Here is a 25,963-nt window from a genome sequence, read left to right as displayed (position 1 = left end):
TCCTGAGGCCCCACTTAGGGCTCTTTCTGCCACACCGTCCTGACCCCTGTCCTCCAGGCATACAGTAGATCTGGTGGATGGGCACTGAAATACCCACAGGGCAGAGTCCACACCATTCTCGTTTGCCGCCCTGTTCATGGCACACAGCATGGAGCCTGGGACCCCACCACTTAGTAAAGTGTTCACTGAGTGAAAATCGGACTCTTCCCCCTGCTGGTGGGCTGTGTGATGCTAACACGGAGACGCACATTCCCGATGTTATTGTCACTTCCCATTTTTGACCTCTGTTCTGAAGCAGGAGCACCAGGAGACCCACAGGCTTGATCTTGATGCTCTCTGGTCCCAAGGGTAACATGTTATTGATTTTAAAAGGGATCCAAATTAAGAATTGAAAGTATGAGTCCTCATCGACATTTGCTATGGAAAACAAAATTATAAGAAGTAATAAATTCCAAATTAAATCTGATCTTGTGCTAAGGAGATATTATGAAGTAGATGTGATACATGGAATAAAAAAATTAGGTTCATTTTTCTTTCAGCACAGACATTTACAAGAGAAATGGCCTGGTGATGCCATTTTTATTGCTTTTTGGTCAACTTCATACAGTCATCATACATCATCAAATTCATCAGCAGACATACATCAAATTCACCATTTAAAGGGTATAATTCAGTGTTTTTTAGTGTATTTACAATGTCATACAAACATCACTGCCATTTTATTTCTGTCACCACAAAAAGAAACTCCAAGCCCATTAGCAGTCACTCCTAAGTCCTGTCTCTCCCCATCCACTAATCTGCTTTCCGTTTCTGTGGATCTGTCTGTGCCGAGCAGCTCCTCTGAATGAATCATGCGCCAGGTGGCCTCTGGGGCCTGGCAGAAGGTTCTCCGCTTTGATCCATGCCATGGCCCGTATGGGCACTTCCCTCCCACCTACAGACCAGCGCTGCTGCTTTCCATGGCTGTGCCGCCCTGTGTTTATCCACGCAGCAGTCAGTGGCCATGTGGCTAGTTTCCACCTCTTGGCATGAGGAGAGTGCTTCTGTGAACAAGGGTTCACACTCTGTGGACATGTGTTTTCATTTGTCTTGGATGTATGTACCTAGTGTGGAATTGCTGGGTCACGTAGTGACTCCGTGTTGCACTCTTTGAGAAAGTGCCAGATTCCTCTTTTTGCCTAGTAATACTCTTACTTCCCTTTATGGACCACCTGAAGTGGTGTGTGTGTGTGTGTGTGTGTGTGTGTGTGTGTGATTTAATTTTCATTAAACTCTCGGAGATTGTCTTTGTCATTACCATTAAACAGATACTAAATGGAGAATTTTAGGTTAACTGACTTCTTGACGATCAAAGGACTAAGAAGTGATGGAGCTAGGATTTGAGCCCAACTATGTAGAACCTGGGTTTAGGGCTCTTAGCACTTGGCGAGGTGAGGTGAGTCATCACTCTATTTTTCGGATTCGTTTTCCATGCTCTTACCGGTTTTGCCATCTGCTGGGAATTATTTTAAAAAATGGAGCTTAATCATTTTCCTGCTTCTGGAATAGTAGCGTGGGCTCTTATAAAAGGGCAACATCGTACTCTGTCATATGAAGAGCAAAAGCCCCGGTGTGCGCAGCCCCATGGAGAGCTCGCTCGTTAGCTTCATGCCTGTTGTACCAAAGTATTTTTCAGTACACAGCAGTATACTTTCATAATTATTACTCTTTGTTTTTTAACCTACCGGCTGTACGTACGGTTTTGCTACTTGCTTATTTTCTTGCTTACAGGATACCCGAGACAACCTTTGATCTGCCGCCTTTTTTCTAAGGTGTTTGTCCATCTTTGGGAAAATGCGGCTAGCTGGTAGCTCCCTGGGGTGTCTGAGGAGGCTCCCTGAAGCCGGGGCTTCTTAAACCTAAGGGTGTACCTGGGAAGACGAGTCACCTGGGAGCTGTATTGGAATACAGATTCTGATTCCATGGCTCAGGGTGGGGCCGAGAGTCTGCATGTCTCCTCCGCTTCCCAGGTCTCCACGATGCTGCTAGTCCCCCGGCCACTGTGAGGCCTTGAGGCTCTGGGGGGCCCTGAAGGAGCCTTCTGGCACGAGCATAATTTCTTCCTGCTGAGGGTGTGTTTTGTTTCCAGAATGAAATGCTGGAGGAAGGGCACGAGTATGCGGTCATGCTTTACACCTGGCGCAGCTGTTCTCGGGCCATCCCGCAGGTGAGCCTGTCCTTGCTCAGTGGCTCTCTAGGCCCTCCACTTTGGCCCCAGCCAGAGAGCAGAGCTTTCCCAGCTGGTGGGGAGTGAGGCAGGGCCTGGTAGTCAAAGGAGCTTGCTCAAGACATGTGGAGAGCTTCCCATAGCACTGATGACAACTTAAAAAATATTTGTTCAATTTATTTCAAGATCACTATGGACTACCTGTGTGACACCCAAACCATGGCTCAAAAGCAAGACATCCCCATCTCCTCACCCCCACCACCCAAACCCACCTCTCACCAAAGCATAATCCTATGGATGCTTTGCTGCATATTCCTCTGGATCGTTTTCCTTGAAATCACGAGTGTTCCTACAAATGTTATTGTAAATTATCATTGACTTGTATTTATAAATATATATTGTTTATATTTATATTATTCTGCCATTTGCTTTTTTCCACTCAGTTCCTTTTTAGTAATTTTTTTGTGTTGACTCATGTAGATATTCTATTCACCATAATTATCAACATCATATAGTTCATGGGTCCCATTATACAAAATTAACAAACCACAGGTGTGCAAAGTAAACAGAAGCTATTCCTCTCTCTTCCCCCTAACCTTAGCCCCCAGAGGTAACTACTTATTAACAGTTTGCTTTTAACTCTTTCAGATTTTCTATGCCTCTATTATATATGGACACACAAACACACACAGTTTTGTTTTGTGTTTTGTTTAACAAAAATCCAGTTCAATTACCCTTCACGTCCTGCCGGTTTTTTCACCTGTCAGTTTATGGTAGCAGTCTCTCCATGTCACTTCTAGCTTCTCCATGTTCCTTCTAGCAGCCTTATGATGATATCATATGATTATATCATATTTTATCCATTTAATCATTGACTGGTGGGTATTTACCTTCGTGCTACCATTTTAAGAAGTCTTAAGCAACAGTGTGAAGAATGTCCTCATTCTTATCCTTCACTCACTGTTCAGTTTCACCTGACCAGTTAGCACTCTTGGGTGTGCAGGCTGTGAAACAGCTTCCATGGGATTCTGATGTGTTGAAAACCAATGGACAGAGAAAATGGGTTTCTGGATGGGGCCAGGCATGGCCAGGGGGCCTCACGCCGTGTGCATGCAGAGCAGTGGCTGGCACGTTGTTCTCTGCTTAGACGCTGATGGGCCGCAGTGGCTTAGGAGTGGGGGAAAGGCTGAAGGAGGGAGACCTTGCAGACCAGGGTAGATGTGTATACAGCTCAAGGTCAGGGCACTGAACAGATTGAAGAGGAGGAGGTTTTGATCTCAGAACCAGCTGGTTTCTTTCCCACAGCCAGGGTCTGGGGAGCAGTTCTGCTCTTGGTTGGACCCATCAGACAGGGTACCCCCCGCTCACTCGGGTGATCACTGCATTTATCATCCTAAATGAGGTGCCTTCAAGAGTGCAAAAGGGCTCTATTAATAGGACGACAGATGTGAACCAGAACTGCCTTGGCAAAGGAGGATGTGTCATCCCCCCTCTCCCCACAGGTGAAATGCAATGAGCAGCCCAACCGGGTGGAGATCTACGAGAAGACAGTGGAGGTGCTGGAGCCAGAGGTCACCAAGCTCATGAAGTTCATGTACTTTCAGGTGAGGGTAAGGGTGGGCCTGAATCAGGAGACTCGAGAGGCCCGGCTCTGCCGGCTGCTGGGCCGTGGGTTTGTGACGCAGCTTACTTACCTTACACTGAGCAGATACCCCTTGTGTGCTCCTGACACACTCCTTGGTGAGCAAGATAGACAAGCCTCCCTCTGTCCACGTGGTTTACGTCTTAGGGAGCCCAGGAGTGTGTTTCGGGGGGAGGAGAGACTGCCAGTGAAAAACTCACAATCCTTTTCAGGGTGTAGTAAGTGCTGTGAGTAAAACCAAATTAAAAAATCCTAAGTCTGGGGTGGAGGGTGTCTGTGACCTGGTGTAGTTGTGGGGATGGCCTTTGCACTGAACTCTGTAGGTGACATATTGGACAGTGCAGTCATGAAACATTTCCATCATTGTGGAAAGTTCCACTGGACTTAGACTTGAAGGAGAGAGGATGGCTTGTCTGGGCTTTGGAGGAGGGGAATGACTGACTGGGACGGGGTATCCCATGCCCATGGAGTGAAGTTCACGTACCAGGAGGGATTTCTGTCCTTTCCCCCTCCCCCTCTTCTTCCTCTACTTCCTCCTCTCTCTGTGTCTCTCTCTGAATTGCTGCTTTAGCCTATTTTTGTTATTGGTCAGCTGCTTTTTTTGGTAACAGATTTTTTGAGATGTAATTCACATACCATACAATTTATCCCTTAAATTGGACAATTCCACCATTTGTTATTCGTATATTCGCAGGGTTGTACATCCATCACCACGATCAGTCATAGAACATTCTCACCCCCCCCAAAAAATCTCATCCCTTTTAGCTACCACCCCATTATACCCTCCCCTCCCCCTCTCCAGCTCTAGGTAACCACAAGTCTGTCTCACGTCTCTATGGAGTTGCCTTTTCTGGACGTTGCATATAAATGAAAGCACAGAATAATGTGATTTTTGGTGACAGACTTCTTTCACTTAGCATATTGTTTTCAAGATCCATCCATGTTGTAACATGTACCAAAATATATGACAAAATAATAAGCAACTGTATGGATCTACCACATTTTATTTACATATTTATTAGTTAATAGACATTAAGGTTATATCCACTTTGGGACTATTTATGAACAAGGCGGCTACGAATATTCCTGTATATATTTTGGGATAGACATATTTTCATTTCTCTTAACTATTCTTTTTGCTTCTATCTTTGCCCCCTACTGTGGATTCTCACCACAGCAGCTATTGTTGACCCCCTTACAGTACAATTCAGACCATGTTATCCTTGACTCACTCAGTGTAGAGACCTGAGCCCTCACAAAGTCCTGCGAGAGCCAGTGGCCCTGGTCCCTCTGTGCCTCCAGTTTCTTCCTTCTGCTCACTTCACTCCAACTACTGGCTTCTTGCTCATCCTTCAAACATGTCAGGGATACTTCTGCCTCAGGGCCTTTGCACTGGCCACTCATGCTGTCCAGAATGCACTTCCTTCAGTTATCCCTGTCTTTCTCCTCTTCTTTCAAACTCTTTTCCTAAAAGTCACCTCTGGATGATTTCTTCTCTGATCTTCCTACTAAAGTATACAGCTCTCCCTGCCCTCCCTATCCCCCTTTCCTGCTTTATTTTTCTCCACGGTGCATATCACATTCTGACGTACAGTATTTGTTTTGTTTTCTGCCTTCACTCACATATAAGCGCCTTAGGGCAGATTTTTTTTTTTTTTTTTTTTTCTGTTTTGTTCTCTACTTTCCTGGAGTACCTGTAATGGTTCCTGGCACATAGTAGATGCACAATAAATACAATTTACTGGCTGCATGAGCCTCTCTCTCTTGAGTGTGTCTCTCGCTCTTGGTCCCTACCCTACCCTGTCTGGTGCCTGACACTGTCCTAAGTGCTGGGATACAAAAAATGAATAAGACATAATGTTGCTCAGCGAAGGCATAGTGAATGAATTCCTTGGTTTGACTCACTTGGCTGCAGGTTCCAGGCTCCCCTCTCCAAAGGAGCTCTGGATTTAGGGGCTCCGCTAAGAAAGATCTCCTGGCAGATCTGACTCTCTCTCAATGCCCACACTCTGACCAGAGCCCCAGAGGAGGGAGTCTTGATCCTGCTCTCCACCCAGAGCACCTCGAGCCGCCCTCTGGGCTGCCTGTCCTTACCCGCTGCCCCTCCCCCCGCAGCGCAAGGCCATCGAGCGGTTCTGCAGTGAGGTGAAGCGGCTGTGCCATGCCGAGCGCAGGAAGGACTTTGTCTCCGAGGCCTACCTCCTGACCCTGGGCAAGTTCATCAACATGTTCGCTGTCTTGGATGAACTAAAGAATATGAAGTGCAGCGTCAAGAACGACCACTCTGCCTATAAGAGGTCAGGGCACACTCCCTGCCCCTCCTCCTGCAGAGCCCCCCTGGGGGAGGCGGGGTCTGGAGCCCTTCGCCGGGCTCCTCCTCCAGAACCGAACCAGCCATTCCCCGCCAGGGCGGGGGCGGGCTCTCTGTTTTTGTAGGTGTTCCGTCTCAAGACCGGGTCAGAGCCTAATTTTTCCTGTCCTATAGTGGTTTCCCATGCACTTCCCATGCAGTTTGGGACCAGAAAAATAATCATAAGATAGTCACATCGGTCATTTCCTGCAAGATTCAGAAAGCCAATTCACACTGTTTGTGTAAAAGAAGGAACTGGATTGGCTCCCAGTACGGAACAGTTCCACTGTATCTGGATCCAGATCCTCAGGTGATGCTGGTCCAGTTTCCGCTACCCCTCGACTTAGCTTTCCCTGAGAGCAGCTTCATTCACAGGCAGACCTGTGCCCTGCGGTGGTCGCTGGCAGCTGGCAGCTTCGCTCTGACCAGCGTGGCAGCCCCAGCTTCAAAGGAAAGAAGGGGCGCTTCTTTCAAGTACTTTTGCCAAAGTCCCATGGAGGAGTGTCCTGGCTCTGGTCTGGGTGGTGTGTGGAGCCCTTCCTCGGTTACTGCTGGGAGTGGGGGCTCCAAAGGGCAGGTGCTGGCCAGCATCAGCTGGGGTTCAGTGTCACCTGAAAGAAGGACTGAGTGGGTCAGGGACTGTCACTCTCCAGAAATTAGGATACAGCCACGCAGAAGGTGGCAGTGGGCATTCGAAAGCAACAGATAGCTTTCCTGCATGTTGCTGAGGCTCACGTGAGCTCTGCAGTGTCCGGAGATGTATCTTAGGAAGGCTTTTCTGTGTCACTGATGAAGAGGGCCCCTCCTCCTTGACTCGCATCCTTCTGGGCCTCCAAGGTAACTGGAGAAACCCGGCAACATTCCCACCATTTTCTCCTCCCGAGGGACCTGCGTGATGCGGGGGTGCATGTCTGCAGGCAGAGCCCCATCTCCAGGTTCAGAAATGGGTGCTTTCACAAAGATTTTGTAGACAGCTCATGGCATATATAGTATCTCCCATGTCCCTTCCCACCGCCCTTCCTCCCGTTTCTCCCCAGTTTGGGCTGCTCTTTGCATTGTGGTCCCAGGTGACACACTCACAAGCCACGTGAGCAAGGTGTGTCTATGCTCTCACAGTCGGTCACGACTCAGGACGCACCACCACCTGGCTAGGCTGGAACAGTGCAGTTCCCCTTTGAGCACTGTGTGTGTTCCCCACGCCCATGATCCCTTCACCGCCAACCCTGTTAGGTGGAATAGACTTCTGTTTCCATGCAGTGCTTTGCTTTAGAAACTTGGAGGTTTTCTGTAAATAACATAATCCATGCAAAACCAACGCAGCCTGCCTGGGATTCCTCTCTGTGACTGCTTGTGGTTTTAAGACAGGTCACAGCCCAGCACGAGGGTGCTCATTTCATTCTGTCTTGCCACCTCTGGCTGGTTGATAGGATGCTAGTTGCCCGTAAACTTGCTGGGTTGGACCTATTCTTGCCTCTTAATTGTAGGTGCCCTTAATATAGGGTGTACATAGCCCCAAACAAAATGACTCCAGAATACACTCTCTTTCGATGTCAGAGTCACCTGTGATATTCAGAGCTCCCTAACCCTAGGGGGCGGTGGAACTCTGGGTTAGGTGGAAGTGGGAGCCCCTGAGGCCTGGCTTGGGCAGGTTATGTCTGAGCATTCCTCTCCATGACACCATGTACAGGGCAGCCCAGTTCCTGAGGAAGATGGCGGACCCCCAGTCTATCCAGGAGTCACAGAACCTTTCCATGTTCCTGGCCAACCACAACAGGATCACCCAGGTGATGGCACATTCCTTGTTCATCTCGGCCTGGGGTCTCAGGACATAGGGAGGGGCCTGAAAATTGAGGGACCATGAGCAGGGAAGCCCAGTCCAGATGAACGTCCCCACTTTCCTACTCATGAATTAGCAGACTTAAGTCTCCTCTCCCAACCACAGACGACCCTTTTACCCTCTGCGGGGTTTTGTTCCCTGAAAGCCTTCTCAGCCCACATGCCGCCTCACATTAGTGAAGACTGAGAGCCTGGGTTCTGGAGTTTGACGGCCTCGTTTTCTAATCCTGGACCCTCCACTGACCCCTTGTGAGAACGTGAGCCAGGTCTAAGCCACCATTTCTTCATCTGTGAAGTAGAGCTGTTATTTTTGAGAATATGAGATTCCATTTCCTAGGACTGTTGTGAGGAATGAGAGACCATTTCAAAAGGCCGTGGTGAGCAGAGCCTGATGAATGGTAAGAGCATAAGCTGCCGTAGCTATGGTTACTGCCGCCACTTTGCCGGGCACCCCTGCAGCTCTGGCTCTCCCGCTCTGACTTTATGTAACCCGTCTTGCTCACCGGTTAGGTCAGCCTAAATGGATGCCAGCGAGAAGGTGGGCAGGGTACTGGCTGAGAAGGGTCCTCCATCTTGGAAACGTTTTCAGGCCCAGACCTCTCTTGGGGATGCTGCTGGCTTCACTGGGCCCTTCTTCCTGTTGGCTAACTGCACAAGGCTGTCAGTGTTGCCGTGTTTCTTTCCTGAGACTCAGCCCCAGGTTCTGTGGAGAGCAGTAGCAGTACCTCCCACGGCCTCCCCCACAGGGCCGCAGGTTGTCCCTTTGGAGAGAAAGGGCCTGAGGTGGAGCCCACAGACTCTTCTCTGATAGGAAGTGCTTCTGTACCACCGTGTCCTGCAGGAGGGGCACGCCCACTGGTCTTGCTCTCCTCCCCTGGACTGGGTCTTTCTATTATCATCTGAGGTGTCGTGGCTAAGTCTACACCCTCAAAACCAAGCCTGGGTTACCACAGGCCTGTTGCTGGAAAGCTGTACTGCTTTTCAGTTCAGCCCAAGAAAGGAATTTCTAACTGTCAGAATTGCCAGGAAATAAAATGGAGACTCCAAGCAGAGTGGCTTCCCTGCCGTGGGAGAGTCACAGGAGCTCTGACCAACCACTGTGGGGACTTTGAGGAGGAGACGCAGGCTCCGTCCACCTGGGATGGTCAGGGGGGTTATGCCCTGTCACTGCCAACCAACTGTGGGCCTTGCGGAGCTGGGGTGAGGGCGGTGGGGGCCTTGGTGGGGGGAGAGCAGGGGAGCAGAAGAGGGGCTAACCAGCGGGGGGTGCTGCTGTTCAGTGTCTCCATCAGCAACTGGAAGTGATCCCAGGCTATGAGGAGCTGCTGGCAGACATTGTCAACATCTGCGTGGACTACTACGAGAACAAGATGTACCTGACCCCCAGTGAGAAGCACATGCTCCTCAAGGTAGACAGCAGCTACACAGCCTGGGGCCTGGGCTTGCCCCTCCCCCTCCTGCTTACTGGAAATCTTAAAAAAATATATATATATATTTTTTTTTTCCTATTTAAATATTGATACAGATCTTACTGGACATCATTTTTTATAACCAGGCTTTTTTTTTTTTGCCTTTAATATGTCATATATACCTTTCCAGATGCTGTTAAGGGTATTTTTTGCCATGTCGTTTTTTTGTTTGTTTGTTTGTTAAAGATTTTTATGTATTTATTTGACAGAGCAAGAGATCACAAGTGGGCAGAGAGGCAGGCAGCGGGGGGGTGGGGGAAGCAGGCTCCCTGCTGAGCAGAGAGCCTGATGCGGGACTTGATCCTATCACCCTGGGACCATGACCTGAGCCGAAGGCAGAGGCTTAACCCACTGAGCCACCCAGGTGCCCCTGCGATGTCGTTTTTAATGGCTGCTGAGTATCCCAATGTCTGTGGACATTGTCATTAAACAAATCCTGTCATTGGCTATTTGTTTGCTAAACTTCAGTGAACATTCTTACAGCACAACCCCTGTGTCCACACTCTTGCCAAGTGAGACGTCCCAGAGGAGAAATTGCTGACTCAGAGGGAAAGCAGCATCTTCCAGCTTTTGCTGTATTTTGTCAAAGTGGTCACATTGGTTTCAGTGGTTTGCAAGTTTCATTTTTATTTATTTTTTTTTAAAGATTTTATTTATTTATTTGACAGACAGAGATCACAAGTAGGCACAGAGGCAGGCAGAGAGAGAGGAAGGGAAGCAGGCTCCCCGCTGAGCAGAGAGCCCGATGTGGGGCTCGATCCCAGGACCCTGAGATCATGACCTGAGCTGAAGGCAGAGGCTTAACCCACTGAGCCACCCAGGCGCCCCACAAGTTTCATTTTTAAATTATCAAGTAATATTGTAGAAAATCGGGAATATATGGAAAAGCACAGAAAAATTTTCTCCCTCACAGTCTTTCCATCCAGAGGTAACATTTTTAGCATTCTGATGTATTTTCCTGTACTTTTTCTATGCTTACAAACGTTTTTAGCATATGCCATATGCATAAATTATGTGTGTGTGTATAATTTTTATCGCATTTGATTAAACGTAGAGGGAGTGTTATGCTGCCGCTAAGTGATGCGGTGTGGATACCCTTGCATTCCTTACCCATTCCTCCGCCTCTGGCTGCTTGGATTGTTCCTGATTTCTCTTGGCAGCGGTAGCACAGAGATGAGCGGCCTTCTGACACGCCGCCTAGCCCCTTTTGAGTCTTTCTTCTCCAAAGCCTCCCCTTTCGATGTTCTCCTAGTATTTTGTTTTTCCTCCTCTCCTCCGTGCCACCCCGTCTACCCTAGGAATCCCAGCCCTGTTGGGTTCCCTTCTTTCTATTCCCATCGCACCTCGACAGTGTTTGCAGGACAGGGTGGCTCAGTGGCTTGTTCACTCCGGCTTCCTCCACACCATCAGAAACCCAGAATGCCCCAGAGCCTAGTGGTCTCTCTCAGCCCCTTGCTGTGCCTTCCGGAATGGCTGCTGCCACACACCAGCTCACTAAATTCCAGCCCACCAAGCACTCTGAGATGCTGCCAGCAGATTTTTTCTCACCGGCTTTTAAGGTCTCCACACCTCTGCTTGCCAGCCCTGAGCTCTCCAACCTCTCCCAGCCCAGGCTCCGGGTCTCGATGCTGGCTCTTCCCCCGTTTTGCAGTTAGTGTTCATGAACTCAGATGCCACCAGGGTGCCTCTCATCTAAGGTGGGAGAGTCTGGCACACACCCTGCAGAGCACGGGACTGAATGGGACGAAGAAGGGGGTGCGACCTTCATGGTCCTCTGGTCCAGGCCCTTACATGTCAAGGGTAACTTCCCCACAGTCACAGCAGCTGCGAGCCAGGGGAAGCTGCTTCCAGCCTAGCCGTTCAGGCCCTGGTCAGCCTTGCTGTGCATTTGATAAAAGGAGCAAAACATGGCAGCTTTCAAGAAGCTATTAAATGGACCAGCATATCAAGAGTCAGCCTGGTGACCTGCTTACAGAGCGTTGTCAGGCAACAACAAAATGTGTTCTGAATGAAGTCACCAGCAGCTCCTTGGGAATCCGTGCATTGTTTTAGCTTCCTCGGGGAAAGAAGTGAATAGTTTTCACATTCATACAACACCGGGCAGGTATTCCCAAGTCCCTCCGATGGGCTAGCCCCCAAGGAGGCAGCAACAAGCAGCGCTCAGCTCTGTCTTGCAGGAAGCCTCTACTTGAATAGAAGTTGTGGTCAGATCTGCCTTCAGACCCTGTCTCTGCAACCTTACTGTGTGTGTTAGCAGGCTGTGTGACCTTAGCAGGCTGGCCAACCTCTCTGTGTCTCTAATTCCTCGTCTGTAGATAAGACCACTGTGTAAAATTGACTCCTAAGTGTGAGAATTGAGGAAGATATCCAGGGAAGCCCAATGCACAGACTCCGGCCCCTAGTAAGGACTCAGCAAGCAACCACCATGATAACCTACTACAGGGTGGTCTGGACCTCTATACAGAAGTCCAAGTTTAGTTGAAGTGAGATTTATGTCTCCTTTCTTCAACTGAAGACACGTGGGTTTTGAAAGAGAAAGTATCCCTACAGGATGTGCATGTGAGCATGCACAGTCCTCTTTTTTTTTTTTTAAAGCTTTTCCAGTGGTCCTCATGGGCTTCTGTGCTTTGCCCCTTCTCACTCTAGGTAATGGGTTTTGGTCTCTACCTGATGGATGGAAACGTCAGTAACATTTACAAACTGGATGCCAAGAAGAGAATCAACCTCAGCAAAATTGATAAGTTCTTTAAGGTCAGCACCTGAGGGTGGGGCGGGGCCGCAGGGTGCTCTCTGGGGAAAGGGAAGAAATCGGCTCCAAGCAGTGGGGCTTGTTGGTGAGCTGGTAAAGGACCCCAGGAGGAGCAGGAGGAGGATGGAATGAGAGGGCTTCCCGCTGCCCTCTGTAGAAGCTGCTACACTCTCTAAGTCTGCTCAGGGCTTGGCTGAGAGGCCTTACAGTTTTTCTGCATATTGCCTTTGCTCTTTCCTGAAATCCCTTGCCAGCTAAAGAAAGAGGTGCCTCCCAGAAGACAGCGCCTGCCTTAATTTTCCACATAAATCAGAGCTCACAGAAGCAGGAGGATTAAAGACTGGATTTTAAATTGATTCGCATTTGCAAAGTCAGCCTCTCCTAGTCCGGGGGGGCTTCCTTGGCTCGTCCCTGCCTCTGGGCACTAGGCCTCATCACGGTCCCTTATATACTTAGACCTTTGCCGTGCCTCAGATGTGTGATCTTATGGCTCCAAATTTCTAAAAATAAAACCTTGGGATTAAATGAAGCCTTTGAGGCTTTCGTGAAGGGATTTCCTGCTTTGGAATTGAATTCCATGGTGTCAGTTGTACTGGCATTGGGCACACCAGGTGGAGCGGAGCCTCATCAGACATGCAAAAACCAGGCTTAACATTCAGAGTGGAACCCCTCAAAAGTGTGGCATGGGGGACACTGGGCTGGGCCTGGGTCTCACTGACTCTTCCAGGTTGAGGGGGAAATAAATCACCAAAAGGTATCCTGTGGCTTTGCATCTTTTCAAGGCGGGAAATTTCACTTTTCTCTGGAGCTGCCTCAAATGAAAACAGGGCTCGTCTCAGGAGACCTTGCAAAATCTGCCCTTGCCCTCAGTCAGCATGAATGAAGTCGGGGTGCAGTTGAAGAATACAACTTTGCCACAGTCAGGCCTGGGTTTTAGTCTGGCTCTGCCATTTGATAGCTGGATAACTCTGGGGAAATCACTAAACCTTTCTGAAATGGAGTTCCCCAGCCTGGAAAATGTGAACACTAAGGGTATCTACTTTCTAGGGTTCCCTTGAGGATTCAGGAAGAAGGACATAGGTGAGTCAGAGCCCTGGATTATAGTCCTGGGTCCTTTGTGTAAAAATCACTTGAGTTTCCTAAACCTCAGTTTTTTTCATCTGTGAATGGGGGATGATAACAGTACTGACCTCACAGAGTGTTTGTATGGATTGAGATACTGTTTTTTGTTTAATAGACTATTTTTTCGAGCAGTTTAGGTTCACAGCAAAATCAAGCAGAAAGGACAGAGTTTTCCCATTTCCCCAGCGTTCCCCGCCATGAGCAGCCTCATCCACTATCAAAATCCCCCACCAAAGTGTTGTGTTCTCTATAATCTGCAAACCTCCACTGACCCATCATTATCACCCAGAGACCACAGCTTACATTAAGGATCGCTCTTGGTGTTTTACATTCTACGTGTTTTGACAAACACAATGATGTGTATCCACCACTGTCCTAAGGATCTTGGGGTTTTGAAGAACTTGACAGGGTGCCTACCTCCTAGAAGCCAGCAGTCCACAGTGGCCTCCTCTCCATTTGGGCTGGTCTTCACTTAGGACCTGTCTGCCTCACCCAGCTAGCAGCATCCAGGTACCCACTCCTAGTCCAGCATTCACAGCGGCAAGGACCCACGAATCCCAGGGAAGTTAGAGCAGAGAGAGCCCTGCCCTGGGAGGCAGGCCGTCTGGTCCTCTTCCTTCATCCATTCTGCCTGCTGTGTCACCTTGGACAAATCGCTCTGCCTCTCTGAGCTCAGTTGCTGGAACATGGGTTGGCTGGAGGCAGGGGAGGCCCTGTGTACTGTCTGGTGACCCAGAAACATGATCAGAAGCAGAGCCTAGGGGTCCGCCCAGCGGTCCGTGAAGGAAGCCTGTTTTCCCCAGTGGAAGGCAGCCGCCCCGCCCCTCCCTCAGCATCTCATGCCTTGTGTTTGCTTCCTTTGCAGCAGCTGCAAGTGGTGCCCCTTTTCGGCGACATGCAGATAGAGCTGGCCAGATACATTAAGACCAGTGCTCACTATGAAGAGAACAAGTCCAAGTGAGTGCCTGCCATAATGTCTCTCGGCTCCCGTGAGGAAGCCCGGCCCGGGCAGGGGGCCGAGGGGCCACTTCAGCCCCTCCCCCCTCCCCAGAGCCCTGGGCAGGTGGATTCCATCGCCACACTAGCACCCAGCCGGACGGAAGGGAACAGCGGAGGGTGCTCTGAGCCCTTTTGTATCTGCCCTTTGCCGCCAAGGTTCAAAAGCTCTCAGAGCACAGCCACGCCCCTTCTGTGTCCCGGCGTTGACCCAAGCGCCCTCAGTGGGACAGCAGGAGCCCTTCTTCCCTGGAGAAGGGGGAGGACTGGCTGGCCCTCAGTGGCCGGGCGGAGCAAGATGGCGTTCTTCAGCACGTTCATTCTCTCCTCCGATTTGTGTCCGTGGAGTAAGTATGTCATTGAGAATATGGTTTAGATGGTTCCACCCATGAAGTGAGTCGATAGCTTCGCCTTGGATTGTTTTATAAGCCCCTGTTCTAGGTCATCTGTGCTAGAACCCAGGGTGTCAGGGACTCATGGCAGGTGGGTGACACCCAACTGCAATCTGGGCCACTCTGTTGATCTATGGGGTTGTTAGTAAGGTTCCTTCTGTCTGCATCTTGCCCAAAGCTGAATGAATATGTCCTTTCCCTACAGAGAGGGGCTGACTGTCCTTTAATCAAAAGTGAGGGTTCGTGCCTTAAAAATAGGTAAACGGGGTGTCCTTGAACCCCACCAGCCTTGAGCCCCTGAGAGGGAGTCTCACCAAGGAAGCTGGGTTAGTCTCTTCATAACCTGCTTGCTGCTGGCATGTGAGCAGGTTTTCTAGGAAGAGCATGGAACAGAGAAGGCTCAACTCCTTTCCTCACGTTTCCTGCATGTATTGTGGGCCACCTGAAGTTGGGTGGGAGTGGTGGGTGTCAGAGGTGTAAGTGATCGTGTCCCCATTCCTGTACAAGTAAGCCAAAATAAAAGTCAGGCCAAAGTATAAGCATGAGGAAGTCTGTCACCAGCTCATGCACTCTTGTGAGAACCACTTCCGCTTCAAGGAGATCCTTTTGAGATACTAAATTTTTTCCAGAATGTTTATCTGTCTTGTTTGGTGCCCATGCTTAGTCTTTCTAGCACCAGATGACAGAAGGGGGTAAAGGGGCCTGTCTTTTTTTTTCTTGGGGAAGGAGAGTAAAGTCTTTCATTCATTGATTTCCTCTCCATTTTAGAATGGTTTTCCCAATGATATCTTTACAAGGGAGAAAGGGGAGGAGCAAGGGGGAACAAGAAGATGGTGGGGAGAGAGAGGGAGGGAGGGAGAGCGTGCCAGCAATAACTCTCAGAACACACGTTATCCATCACCGTGGAGTCCTTTCATGTTGCCCGATCACTGTTGAAACAAGAGGTAGGATCCCTGTGAGCCTCCCCAGTCCCATCCTAACAGCCCCAACAAAGCTAGCTTCAGTCTCAGGATGTCAGTGCTGACAGTCGGTAGGCAGGCCTGGGGAGGTTGCCCACCTGGCCTTTTCTTTGCTTGGTTTCCAGCTCTCTGTAGCCCTAGAGAGGCTCCTCATTCATGTAACTGGTAAGTACTGTGGACACAAGTTACCTGGGAAAGCCTGTGATTGGGTCTTAGAGGAGGAAGAAGATTATTCTGCTCAGCCTATGGCAGGCTGTCTTGCTGGTGACTGGGACACTTGCTGGGTCCACCCAGGGCAGCCAGCCACATTTGGCTGAGCACCAAGAACAACTAGTGAGTGCAAGGAGCCTATCCCACCGTGGCACGTTGGGCCAGGACCTTCTCCAACTGTGTGATTTTCTGCCCAGGTGGACGTGTACCCAGAGCAGCATCAGCCCCCAGTACAACATCTGCGAGCAGATGGTTCAGATCCGGGACGACCACATCCGCTTCATCTCCGAACTTGCTCGCTACAGCAACAGTGAGGTAAGCTCACCCTGCCTGCTGAGAGGGAGCCCAGTGGGGGCTCAGGGTGTGAAGGGGCAATGACTGGCCAGAAAGGAAATGATCCCAAGGATGAAGGAGAGCAGGAGTGAGGCCGTACATATCAGAGGCAAGAGGACAAAGGGGCCAAGGGCATGGCTTTTAGAGCTAGACAGAACTGGTTCTGCCACCGACCTTCACAAGTTATTCACAATCTCTGAACCTCAGTTTCCTTATCTGTAAAATGGGGTAATAGTGTCTGGAAAGGTTCACTGGGAGGCTAAAACAGTAGGATGCATGGAAAACGCATCCTGCACAGCAGATCACAGTGGCCCAGTAATGCGTATCATCTGCACATGATCCCAGCCATGTCCACCCTGGACGGCAAGAGAAACAGTTCTGAACACTTGCTCAAAGCACGGAGTATTGTAAAACTACACAATAATTATGCTTGTAACACATCAGAAAATGCAATTAGGGACAGGAGAAGCCCGTAAAATCTCTTGTAATCCCACCAATTACATTTTTACTGGCGTTACCTTTTTCTTTCTTTTTTTTAAATATGGAAATATAGTCAATGCACAAACCTCAGAAAAATTACAGATATGCAAAGAACGGAAATCAACCATGTAAAATTTGACCAGCCAGAACCAACTGTGATTAATATTTGGCTTTATCTATCCTCCTGTTATACCTTTCTATTAAATGTGTATGTTGGTTTGATAAACACGGTTCCGATTTGAACCTGTTTGACCGTGTACTATGCCACGTTTGCTCACTGCTTCCACCATGTGGCTGGCAGCTGTAGTGCACATGCTTTCCAAACCCAAACTCTGAAAAGGTCTTTGCTCAAAGGGCAGCATATTTGAAATGAGGACAGTCAGGCAAGTGCGCGGGGTGTGGTCATTAGACAGGTAGCCCATATTCTTATGAAGGTTCCTGGAAGACATGGACCGAGGTCAAGCTCCACCCTTTGGCTTTCTTGACCATATGCCACAATCATCTGAACTAAAGCAATGGGAATAATTTCAAAGCCAGACCTCCTTCATCCTTGTCAAGTATTGGTGTGATGTAAGAGCGAAGCTGACTTCAAGGTTATTTTTAAGTTGTGCATTTTATACATGCGTATCTACAAACAAGTCTCGTTATTTGCAGTAATAGCATTCTGAAAAGTGGGCATGAAGCCTGGATCAGCAAATACTGAAAAATTCCTCCCAAAGGAAGTACAGAGTTAAGTTCCTCTGCTCACGACATTTTCATAGGCTGATGAATATATAGCCTTGTTTTCTGTGCATTTCTATTTAAAGATGCCCTACGTAATATATATTGTTGATTTCCGACATTAACTCACATGCAACAACACTATAACATCCAAACAAAGCTTATCTGAAAGAGGTGCTTTTCCCCTAAGGCACGTCATATCCTTCTTTGCAGTTAGAATTACTACACTGAACTTTAGTGTTACACTTGGGGCCATTTTAATAGTGAAATCACCAGTAAAAATTACAATGTGGGAAACATGGCATTAAATGAGCCGTATATACAGTAATGTAGCTGAAACGAGAAAGCACAAAGTCGCCGTGGTCAGCCTCCGCTGGACATGACTCAGAGTTGTCACCACTCTGCACGTACCTGCGAATGACCAGTAAAGGGACTGCAAGTACTGGCTTGGAGATTACAAATACATTTTAGGGAGTAGGCAAATTCACAACCACAGAACTCAGCAATAACGAGGACTGACTCGATACGTGTATACGGATGTGCACGTACTTACACTATTGCCTTACGGAATAGTGCACAACCAGATAGATGTTAGTCTTCAGCGCTTTTTAGCTGGTGGGTCGAGTCTAATTAAGGAGTTGTGCGGTTAATTCAGTGACTTATGATGAGCATTTTATACGACATGGACTAGACCATCAGAGGAATTCTTAATGTGTTAAGAATAAAGTTGCTTCATGAGAAGTGTTGGTGTGTGTGTGTGTATTTTACTTATTTATATGTATATGTAAGATCTCTAGGCAGGTAGGTGTTCCTGAGTCACTGTGTGGTGTGCACTTCCTACCGTATTTGCAGTTGAAAGAATTTGAAAGTCGCAGCCCTGCAGGGTAGTTCTGCGTGGGGCTGTGGTGTCACACCATCTGAGTTTACGCCCTCAACCATGGACAAGCCTTGTGGCCTTCAACAGAGAACTTGTCTGAACCTCAGTTTGTCTCTCCAGGGGGTATAACAATAGCACCTCCCTTATATCATTCTTGGGGGAATCAGAGAAATAACGTCTGAAAGGGCCAGGCGTGTACATGGTGAGGGTGACGGCCCATGTTCCCAGGTGGTGACAGGCTCCGGACTGGACAGCCAGAAGTCAGATGAGGAATACCGCGAGCTCTTCGACCTGGCCCTGCGGGGTCTGCAGCTTTTATCCAAGTGGAGCGCCCACGTCATGGAGGTGGTAGGTGTCCTGCAGGCAGAGGGTCTGCCCTCCCCGGACCCCTCCCGCCTGACCTCTGTTCACAAGGACCCTTGTCTGCCCCTGCCTCATCCCAGCACTCTTCTTTTAACAGCCTTATTGGGATACGATTAGCACACCATACCATTCACTCATTGAAAATGTAGATTCATTGGTTTTTAGTATATTTGCAGAATTGTGCAACCATAGTCAAATTTAGAATCTTTTTATCAGTTCCAAAAGAAACCCTGTGCGATCATTCCCCATTCCTGATCCCCACAGCCCTGAGCAATCTGTCTCTGTCTCTAAAGATTTCCCTCTTCTGGATGTTTCCCATAAGTAGGATCATATACTATGTGGCTATTTGCATCTGGCTTCTTTTACTTCATGACTTCAACCAGGATCCGTGTTAGAGCATGAATCAGAACTTCATTTCCTTTTATGACTGAGTTGTACTCCCCTGTGTGGACACATCATGTTTGGCTTTTCCCTTCACCTGCTGATGGAGTTTGGGTTTTCCCTCTCTCCCCAGTACTCCTGGAAGCTGGTTCACCCCACAGACAAGTTCTGCAACAAGGATTGCCCTGGCACGGCGGAGGAGTATGAGAGAGCCACACGCTACAACTATACCAGCGAGGAGAAGTTCGCCTTCGTCGAGGTGGGTGCTGACCCCTTGCCTCCCCACCCCCACCCCCACCCCGAGGCTGCTGCTTGGTGTCGATCCTGGTGGCTCCAGGAATGCTTCTGAGCAGGGTGGCCGCCATGGTCCTCCCATGTGCATACGCTTCCCTGTCCTCCCCCTCCCACCTGAATTCATCTCTTCAAAAGTGACCCTTCGGGGCGCCTGAGTGTTTCAGTCACTTAAGCAACCCGCTCTTGGTGTCGGCACAGGTCGTGACCTCTGGGTGGTGGATCAAGCCCCGAGTTGGGCTCCACGCTCAGGGCAGAGTCTGCTTGAGATTCTCTCTCCCTCCCTCTCTGCTGCATCTTTTTTTAAAAAAAACTTCCCATTCAAAAATGATTAGAAACTCATTCTGTTCCTAAGAATCCAAAGGAAAGCACTCACTCCACTAGAAAAATGGGCAAAAGGAAACCAACAGCAGAAAAGAAGGACAAATCAACGGCTAAAAGAGATAAGAAAAATGCCCAGACTGATGAATGATCGAAGAACTACAGGTGGAAACCGAGACGAGATGAACTGTCACATGTTGGACCCCAGCATTTAGCGTCTCATTTTCTTTTCTTTTCTGTCTTATTGTCCATCGCTTATTTTTGTTCTGCTTTGTGAGATGTTTCCTAAAGTTCCACTCTCTACTCTATTAGTATTTTTTATTGTGCCTATTATATTTTTATTGTCCAGAAGCCCTGTCTTATTCCCTGAATGTTCCTTTTAGAAGACCTCCTTCTTGTGCCTTGTGTACGAAACCTTCATGAGGATAGTATGGTATTTTATTATCTTTATTGAGGTATAATTTGTAGTCAATAAATGTATCCACTTAAAAGGTATAATGCCAAGAGTTTTGACTGTTGTATATGCACCTGTGAAACCACAAAGATTAGATGCAGAACCTTCTGTGCTTGTTTTGACAGCACAGATATTAAAATGGGAAGAGCGCAGAGAAGGTTAAAGTGGCCCCTCTGCAAGGATGACACACAAATTCACAGAGCACTCCCTTAAAAAAAAAAAGATGCAGAATATTTCCATCTCCCCTTAAAGACTTTGTGTTGCTCACTTTCTTTTATTACCATATTTCTTTTTTTTATTTTTTTAAGATTTTTATTTATTTGTTTGATAGAGATCACAAGTAGGCAGAGAGGCAGACAGAGAGAAAGGAGGAAGCAAGCTCCCTGCCAAGCCGAGAGCCCATTGTGGGACTCGATCCCAGGACCCTGAGATCATGACCTGAGCCGAAGGCAGAGGCTTAACCCACTGAGCCACCCAGGGGCCCCTATTACCATATTTCTTATCCTTTTGTTTGGTTGGTATTTTTTTTGTGTTTGGCTTCTTTTACTCACCACCATAATTTTGAGTTTTATCCTCGTTGTTCTGTGTATCAATAGTTTGTTTCTTTTTCTTGTCGAGTAGTATTCTGTTGTATGGATACGTACTGTGATTTGCTTACCCATTCAGCTGTTGATAAACATCGGGCCATTTCCACCTTTGGGCCACTATGACTGAAGTCGCTTTAAGGATTTGAGCCAAAGTCTTTGTGTAGATGTAGGTTTTTCTTTCTCTCGGAATGGTCGTACGTCGGTGAATGCTTAACTTTTTAAGGAATTGCCCAATGGTTTTCCAAAACGCATGTGCCATTTTAAGTTTCTGCCAACTGTATCTGAGAGGGCTTTTGCTCCACACCCTCCCAGTCCTTGACATTGTTAATTTTATTAACTTTAGTCATTCGAATGACTGTTTAGTTGAGGTTTGAACTTGCCTTTCCCTGAAGACCGATGACATTGGGCATCTTTGCATGTGCTTATTGGCCACTCATCTATCTTCCCTGTGAAATCCTGTCTTCTGAAATCTTTTGCCCATTTTTTAAATCGGGTTTCTGTCTCCTTTGTATTGAATATGAGAATTCTTTGTTGCAGATACAAGTCTCTAGTCGTATATATGTTGTAACTATTTTTTCTAATTGGTGACTTTGTCTTTTCATTTTCTTAGGGGTACCTTTTGAAGAACAACTGTTTTTAATTTTGATAAAGTCTGACTTACCAGTTTTTTTATGGTTTGTGATTTTTGTGTTCTAGCTAGGAACTGTCTGCCTAGCCCAGAGTTGCAGAGATTTTCCCTTAGGTGTAACAGATCTGCACACTCTGCTGTGTTTGGAATTATTCTGAGACATCTCCATTATTTCTTCCTTCCTTTGCCTCATTATTTCCTAGTTACGTCTCTAGCCAGAACCCAGATGCTTTTGTGATGTAATGTTCCCTTAAGGCTTCTGTCCCATTATCTCTCTGCACTAAAGCTTCTCTCCAGCAAAACCACTGTACTTGTTGTTCTAAAGAAAATCCTCACCACCTGAACTTTGTTCTCACCCTTCCCTCTGACTCAGATATATGTTCTATTACTCCTTTAAGGTTTAGAGGAAGAAAACGTCTTAGCATGTAAACTCATTCATTGCCTTACTCATTCCTTTTCAACAAAAATATTCTGATGGCTCACTACAGGCCCAAGCAGTGGGTGTAGGGCATGCAGAGTGTCTCTGGGCCTTGCCGCTGTGCACTGAGAGCCCAGAGCAGAGCCTGGGAGTCTGGGACACCGTCATGAGGACCTGCTGTCATGTCATCAGACCTGACCCATTACGTCAGGAGGCTGACGTGGCTTGCGCTATCCCCTCTGAATTCTGAATCACCCTAGATATTAACATTTGTGGCTGATAGGGGCCGAAGGCTCAGGCTTGTTGCTGGGGAAGCTAAACTAGGGATGTGGCTTGCACCCAAGGCCACCCAAGATTCTTATTCCTCCTCCACCCCATTAAACTTACCTACTGGGAAACCGACAAAGCAACGTAGAAACACATGCCTCTCTTCCTCGGGATGGGGAGGGAAGGGTGATTGCTTGAAGAAGAGAGGAACCCAGGAGAGAAGGTACATACACTCCAAGGCGGGCCAGGATACACTCATCCCAAATACGTGTCTCCCCATGTCCACAGCCAGGGGAGCAGGTGAAGGGACTAGGGAAGCAGCAAACAGAAGGACAGAGGCTTCCCCTCACCCGAGACTTCTGTAGAGATTTTATGTCACAGAAGGAAGCTCTGGACTCAAGCAGCAAATGGCCAAGTTATTTCAAAGGCAAAGATTGTAAAAATTCTATAGAAATTGTTATGGTCAAACGAAGGTCTGTTTGACAAGGTCTGTGGGTGCATGGTAGGTAGAGAGGTCTCTGGAAATCAGAGAACCGTGAACTGGCTGCTGTTGGTCAGCTGTCGGCACTAAGATGGGGAGCTGGTGCCAGAGTGGACGTCAGCGGCATCGTGAAGGTCACGGTTCCGGTTGGCTGACATCTCTGCTTGCAGCAGGACTTGCCTGATGCAGGAAGCAGAGCGCTCCTCTCCATTCTGGCACACATCTCTCACCTCACTGTGAACTGGCACTTTGAATGGCGCTGGCCTCTTGCTCCTGGACATCTCACGCAGCACCCTTCCTGCACTGTGGTGGAGGGTGCTGGATGGATAGGTAAGCTGAGGCTGGGTGAACCTGACCTTGATCTGTGCCCGGCCAGGTGATCGCCATGATCAAAGGCCTCCAGGTCCTCATGGGCAGGATGGAGAGCGTCTTCAACCAGGCCATCAGGAACACCATCTACGCGGCCCTACAGGACTTTGCCCAGGTGACTCTGCGCGAGCCCCTGAGACAGGCAGTGCGGAAGAAGAAGAACGTCCTTATCAGGTGGGTCTTCAGATGGCCCTTTCCAGGGGTCACATCAAAAATCAGAGGTGCTAGGTCCAGACCACAGGGGACGTTCTTGGCTCAGTCAGCTTGAGCACCACCTCTGCATACACACAAACCCTTCTAGCAAGTTCCAGCAAGTTCTAGGAGGCCTCCTTAGGAGATCAGATACTTGAAATGAATCAAGCCTCAATCTCTGGGGTTGAAGCCTGTACCCATCACTGACTGTGTGCACTTAGTCAAGCAACATACTTTCTCTCAATTTCAGTTTTCCTCATTTGTGAAATGTGGAATATAATGGTACTTACTTCATTGGCTTTTGGGATGATAAATTGAGGTAATCAGTGTGTTGACCTAAGCACACAGCAGCACGGAGTAAGTGTGCAACAAATGTAAGCTATTATTAAAATTTCAAACATAGGGAGATGTAATTAATGAAACTCCCCTATAATGAGAAGGAAAAATAGCCAGTGGGCATCAGAGTCCCCTGTGGTGCTTATTGAAGAGCAGACTTGTGGACCGTGGCTCAAGCCTGGGAAACCAGAACCTCTTGGGAGATGGGGGGTGGGCAGGAATGACCGTACTTCCACAGTGCCCAGGATTTCTAAGACAGGATGTCCTGGGCCATCACAGACTCCAGAAACAGGCTTGCAGGGCCTCCTTCCAATGCTGAAACGGAGTCTGAGCATCGGTTCTTCCTTCCCAGTGTCCTGCAGGCAATTCGAAAAACCATCTGTGACTGGGAGGGGGGCCGAGAGCCCCCCAATGACCCGTGCTTGAGAGGGGAGAAGGATCCCAAGGGGGGATTTGACATCAAGGTGCCCCGGCGTGCTGTGGGGCCCTCCAGCACACAGGTAAGTGGCTCTGAGGCCAGCCAGGCCATGGTAGCTCAGGGGCAGGGGGGCTTCAGGCAGGAGGGCAGGGTCCCCAGCAGCACTGGTCTTACTCTGCCATCTTGTTTTAATACAGGAGGGAGGACTACCAGCTTAAGATTCAGGAGACCTGGATTCTAGTCCTAGAAACCCGTGTGACCTCAGGCACGCTGTACAGTCTCTTTGTGCCTCAGTTGTCTAATCTGGCAAATGGGGGTCATACCAGGACTGGCTATCTCCTAGCCCTGTGAAGTGTAGGCTTCAAAGCGTAGGAGGAGTTTCCAGGAGACTCTCTATGCATCTGTGCTGTTTCTCTTCAGTGAACCCGGGCCCCACACCCTGCATCGACATCCTAGCTTGGGAACTCAGGAGCTCAGCCTCTGACGTGCTGTGTGATCTTGGGCAAGCACTGTGATCTCTCTGTACTCTGATTATCATCTCCATTTGGTGAAAAATTTGAAGGAGATCATGTTCCCTACCAAACATTATTACTATTATCCCCTCAAACGCACAAGTATCAGGAGCCTGACCCCTTAGAGAAAGCCTAGTCATCGGAAATATTCCGAGTGGCTAAGCAAAGCTTCTGAACAAGAGGTCGCCTATGATTTACCCAGAGTAGTCATTAAATTACACACACACACACACAGTAAAAAAGAATTTGGGCATCTTGGTTGAATCCTTGTCACTTCCTTAAGGATAAGCAATTCCTGGTAGGCTTTTTGAGGTATTAGGAAAAAAGCGTAAGGGTCCATCAAACGTTCAGGGGTCTTACAGGAGCTCCCCCTTGACATGACCTTTCAGCCAGTCTCAGCTCTGCAGCCGTGAGTCTGAACCATCTGAGATGAGCTGTCTGAGCCCACCACCCCCTTCTATGTGTGTGTGTGTGTGTGTCTCTGTCTGGGGAGGAGGGATGGGGCAGGATGGCTTCTCAGCACCGTAACTTCCCTTGGCTTCAGAGCCTGTGGGCTAGTGTGCACTAATCTTGTTGGTCTTGGAAATCCCAAGGAAGCTTCTATAAACACTTCTGTGTAATGTCCAGGACCAGAGGCCTTTCCAGCCTAGAATATCCTGGAGGGGCTAAGCAGGGCTTTTGGGTGTGTCTGCAAGTCCCAGGACTTGAGTGAGGGAGACACGGACAAGGCAGAAGGAAAACAGGAAAGGAGGATGAGGCGAAGGGCCAAACAGGCAGAGAGGGAGGGAGAGAAGCAGAAGAGTGGAAGGAGTGTCTGTATAGGCGGTCTGAGAGGGGAGTGTGACCAGGAGTTACCCCCGCCCCCCGCCGAATCCTGTGAGGTGGCACCAGTGCATGGGGTAGACCCCCACAGTCAGAGCTGGAAGCGCCCGTAGAGACAAGCAAGTCCCAGTGTCCTCCCTGTTTTACAGATGGGGAAACTGAGGTCCAGAGAGGGGAAGTGACTTGTCTCAGTCACAAGGCGAGTCCAGGTGGAGGTGGGACAAGAACCCAGGTCTCCTGACTCCCACCTCGGGGCTCTGTGAGGGCCTTCCGAGCGCAGCAGACAGGGACACCTAGCCCAGCTGGGATGCTGGCTGACGCCCTGTTCAGTAGAAGTAGGTGGGGAGAGGATTTTCGAATAGAATTCGATACAAATCCATCAATCCCGCATGGACTGTACTTGAGGAATCCTTTTCTGGAAAACTCCCAAGGCCGCCATAAGAACGGTGCTTCTCAGTGCTGAGGGATGATCAGGCCCACCCCTGGGGCTGGCGAGGGTGGACCGGCCACCGTGCTAGCTCGTGGACCGTCACGGGAAGTGCTGCGGAAGGGGTACTGCGCCCCTCCCCTCTGTGGCTGCGCTGCCCTGCCCGGGGCCAGGCGCATGGTGGGGACGGTCCTAGGCAGCCAGGGCGGATGTGGTGGCAGAGGGAGGTTGGAGCTTCTGAGAGGTGGTCGGCAAGTGACCCCTAGCACTCGCGGCGGCTTTCCCACCGTATACAATACCTCTTGCTTTTCTCTCTCTCTCTCTCTCTTCTCTCTCTCCCTCTTCCCTGTCTCTC

At 48.8% G+C, this 25,963-nt stretch overlaps 1 protein-coding gene across 4 annotated transcripts in view; it reads left to right on the top strand.

Annotated features, from left to right (window-relative positions):
* Positions 1–25,963, top strand: part of CYFIP2 (cytoplasmic FMR1 interacting protein 2) — a 125,505-nt gene that overhangs the window by 25,439 nt on the left and 74,103 nt on the right. For all 4 annotated transcript variants that reach the window (XM_045999391.1, XM_045999388.1, XM_045999390.1 and 1 more), the window contains exons 4-15: positions 2,129–2,206; positions 3,709–3,810; positions 5,964–6,145; positions 7,886–7,982; positions 9,315–9,443; positions 12,150–12,254; positions 14,240–14,331; positions 16,129–16,246; positions 18,570–18,689; positions 19,219–19,344; positions 22,909–23,075; positions 23,782–23,929. In XM_045999391.1, coding sequence (XP_045855347.1) covers positions 2,129–2,206; positions 3,709–3,810; positions 5,964–6,145; positions 7,886–7,982; positions 9,315–9,443; positions 12,150–12,254; positions 14,240–14,331; positions 16,129–16,246; positions 18,570–18,689; positions 19,219–19,344; positions 22,909–23,075; positions 23,782–23,929 — 1,464 coding nt within the window. The remainder of the gene's footprint in view (positions 1–2,128; positions 2,207–3,708; positions 3,811–5,963; positions 6,146–7,885; positions 7,983–9,314; positions 9,444–12,149; positions 12,255–14,239; positions 14,332–16,128; positions 16,247–18,569; positions 18,690–19,218; positions 19,345–22,908; positions 23,076–23,781; positions 23,930–25,963) is intronic.

This window comes from Meles meles, chromosome 3 (assembly GCF_922984935.1).
Source record: "Meles meles chromosome 3, mMelMel3.1 paternal haplotype, whole genome shotgun sequence".
In the NCBI taxonomy this organism is placed as follows: Eukaryota; Metazoa; Chordata; class Mammalia; order Carnivora; family Mustelidae; genus Meles; species Meles meles.
Note: the sequence above shows the minus strand (reverse complement) of the source record. Positions and strands in the feature narration are given on the sequence as shown.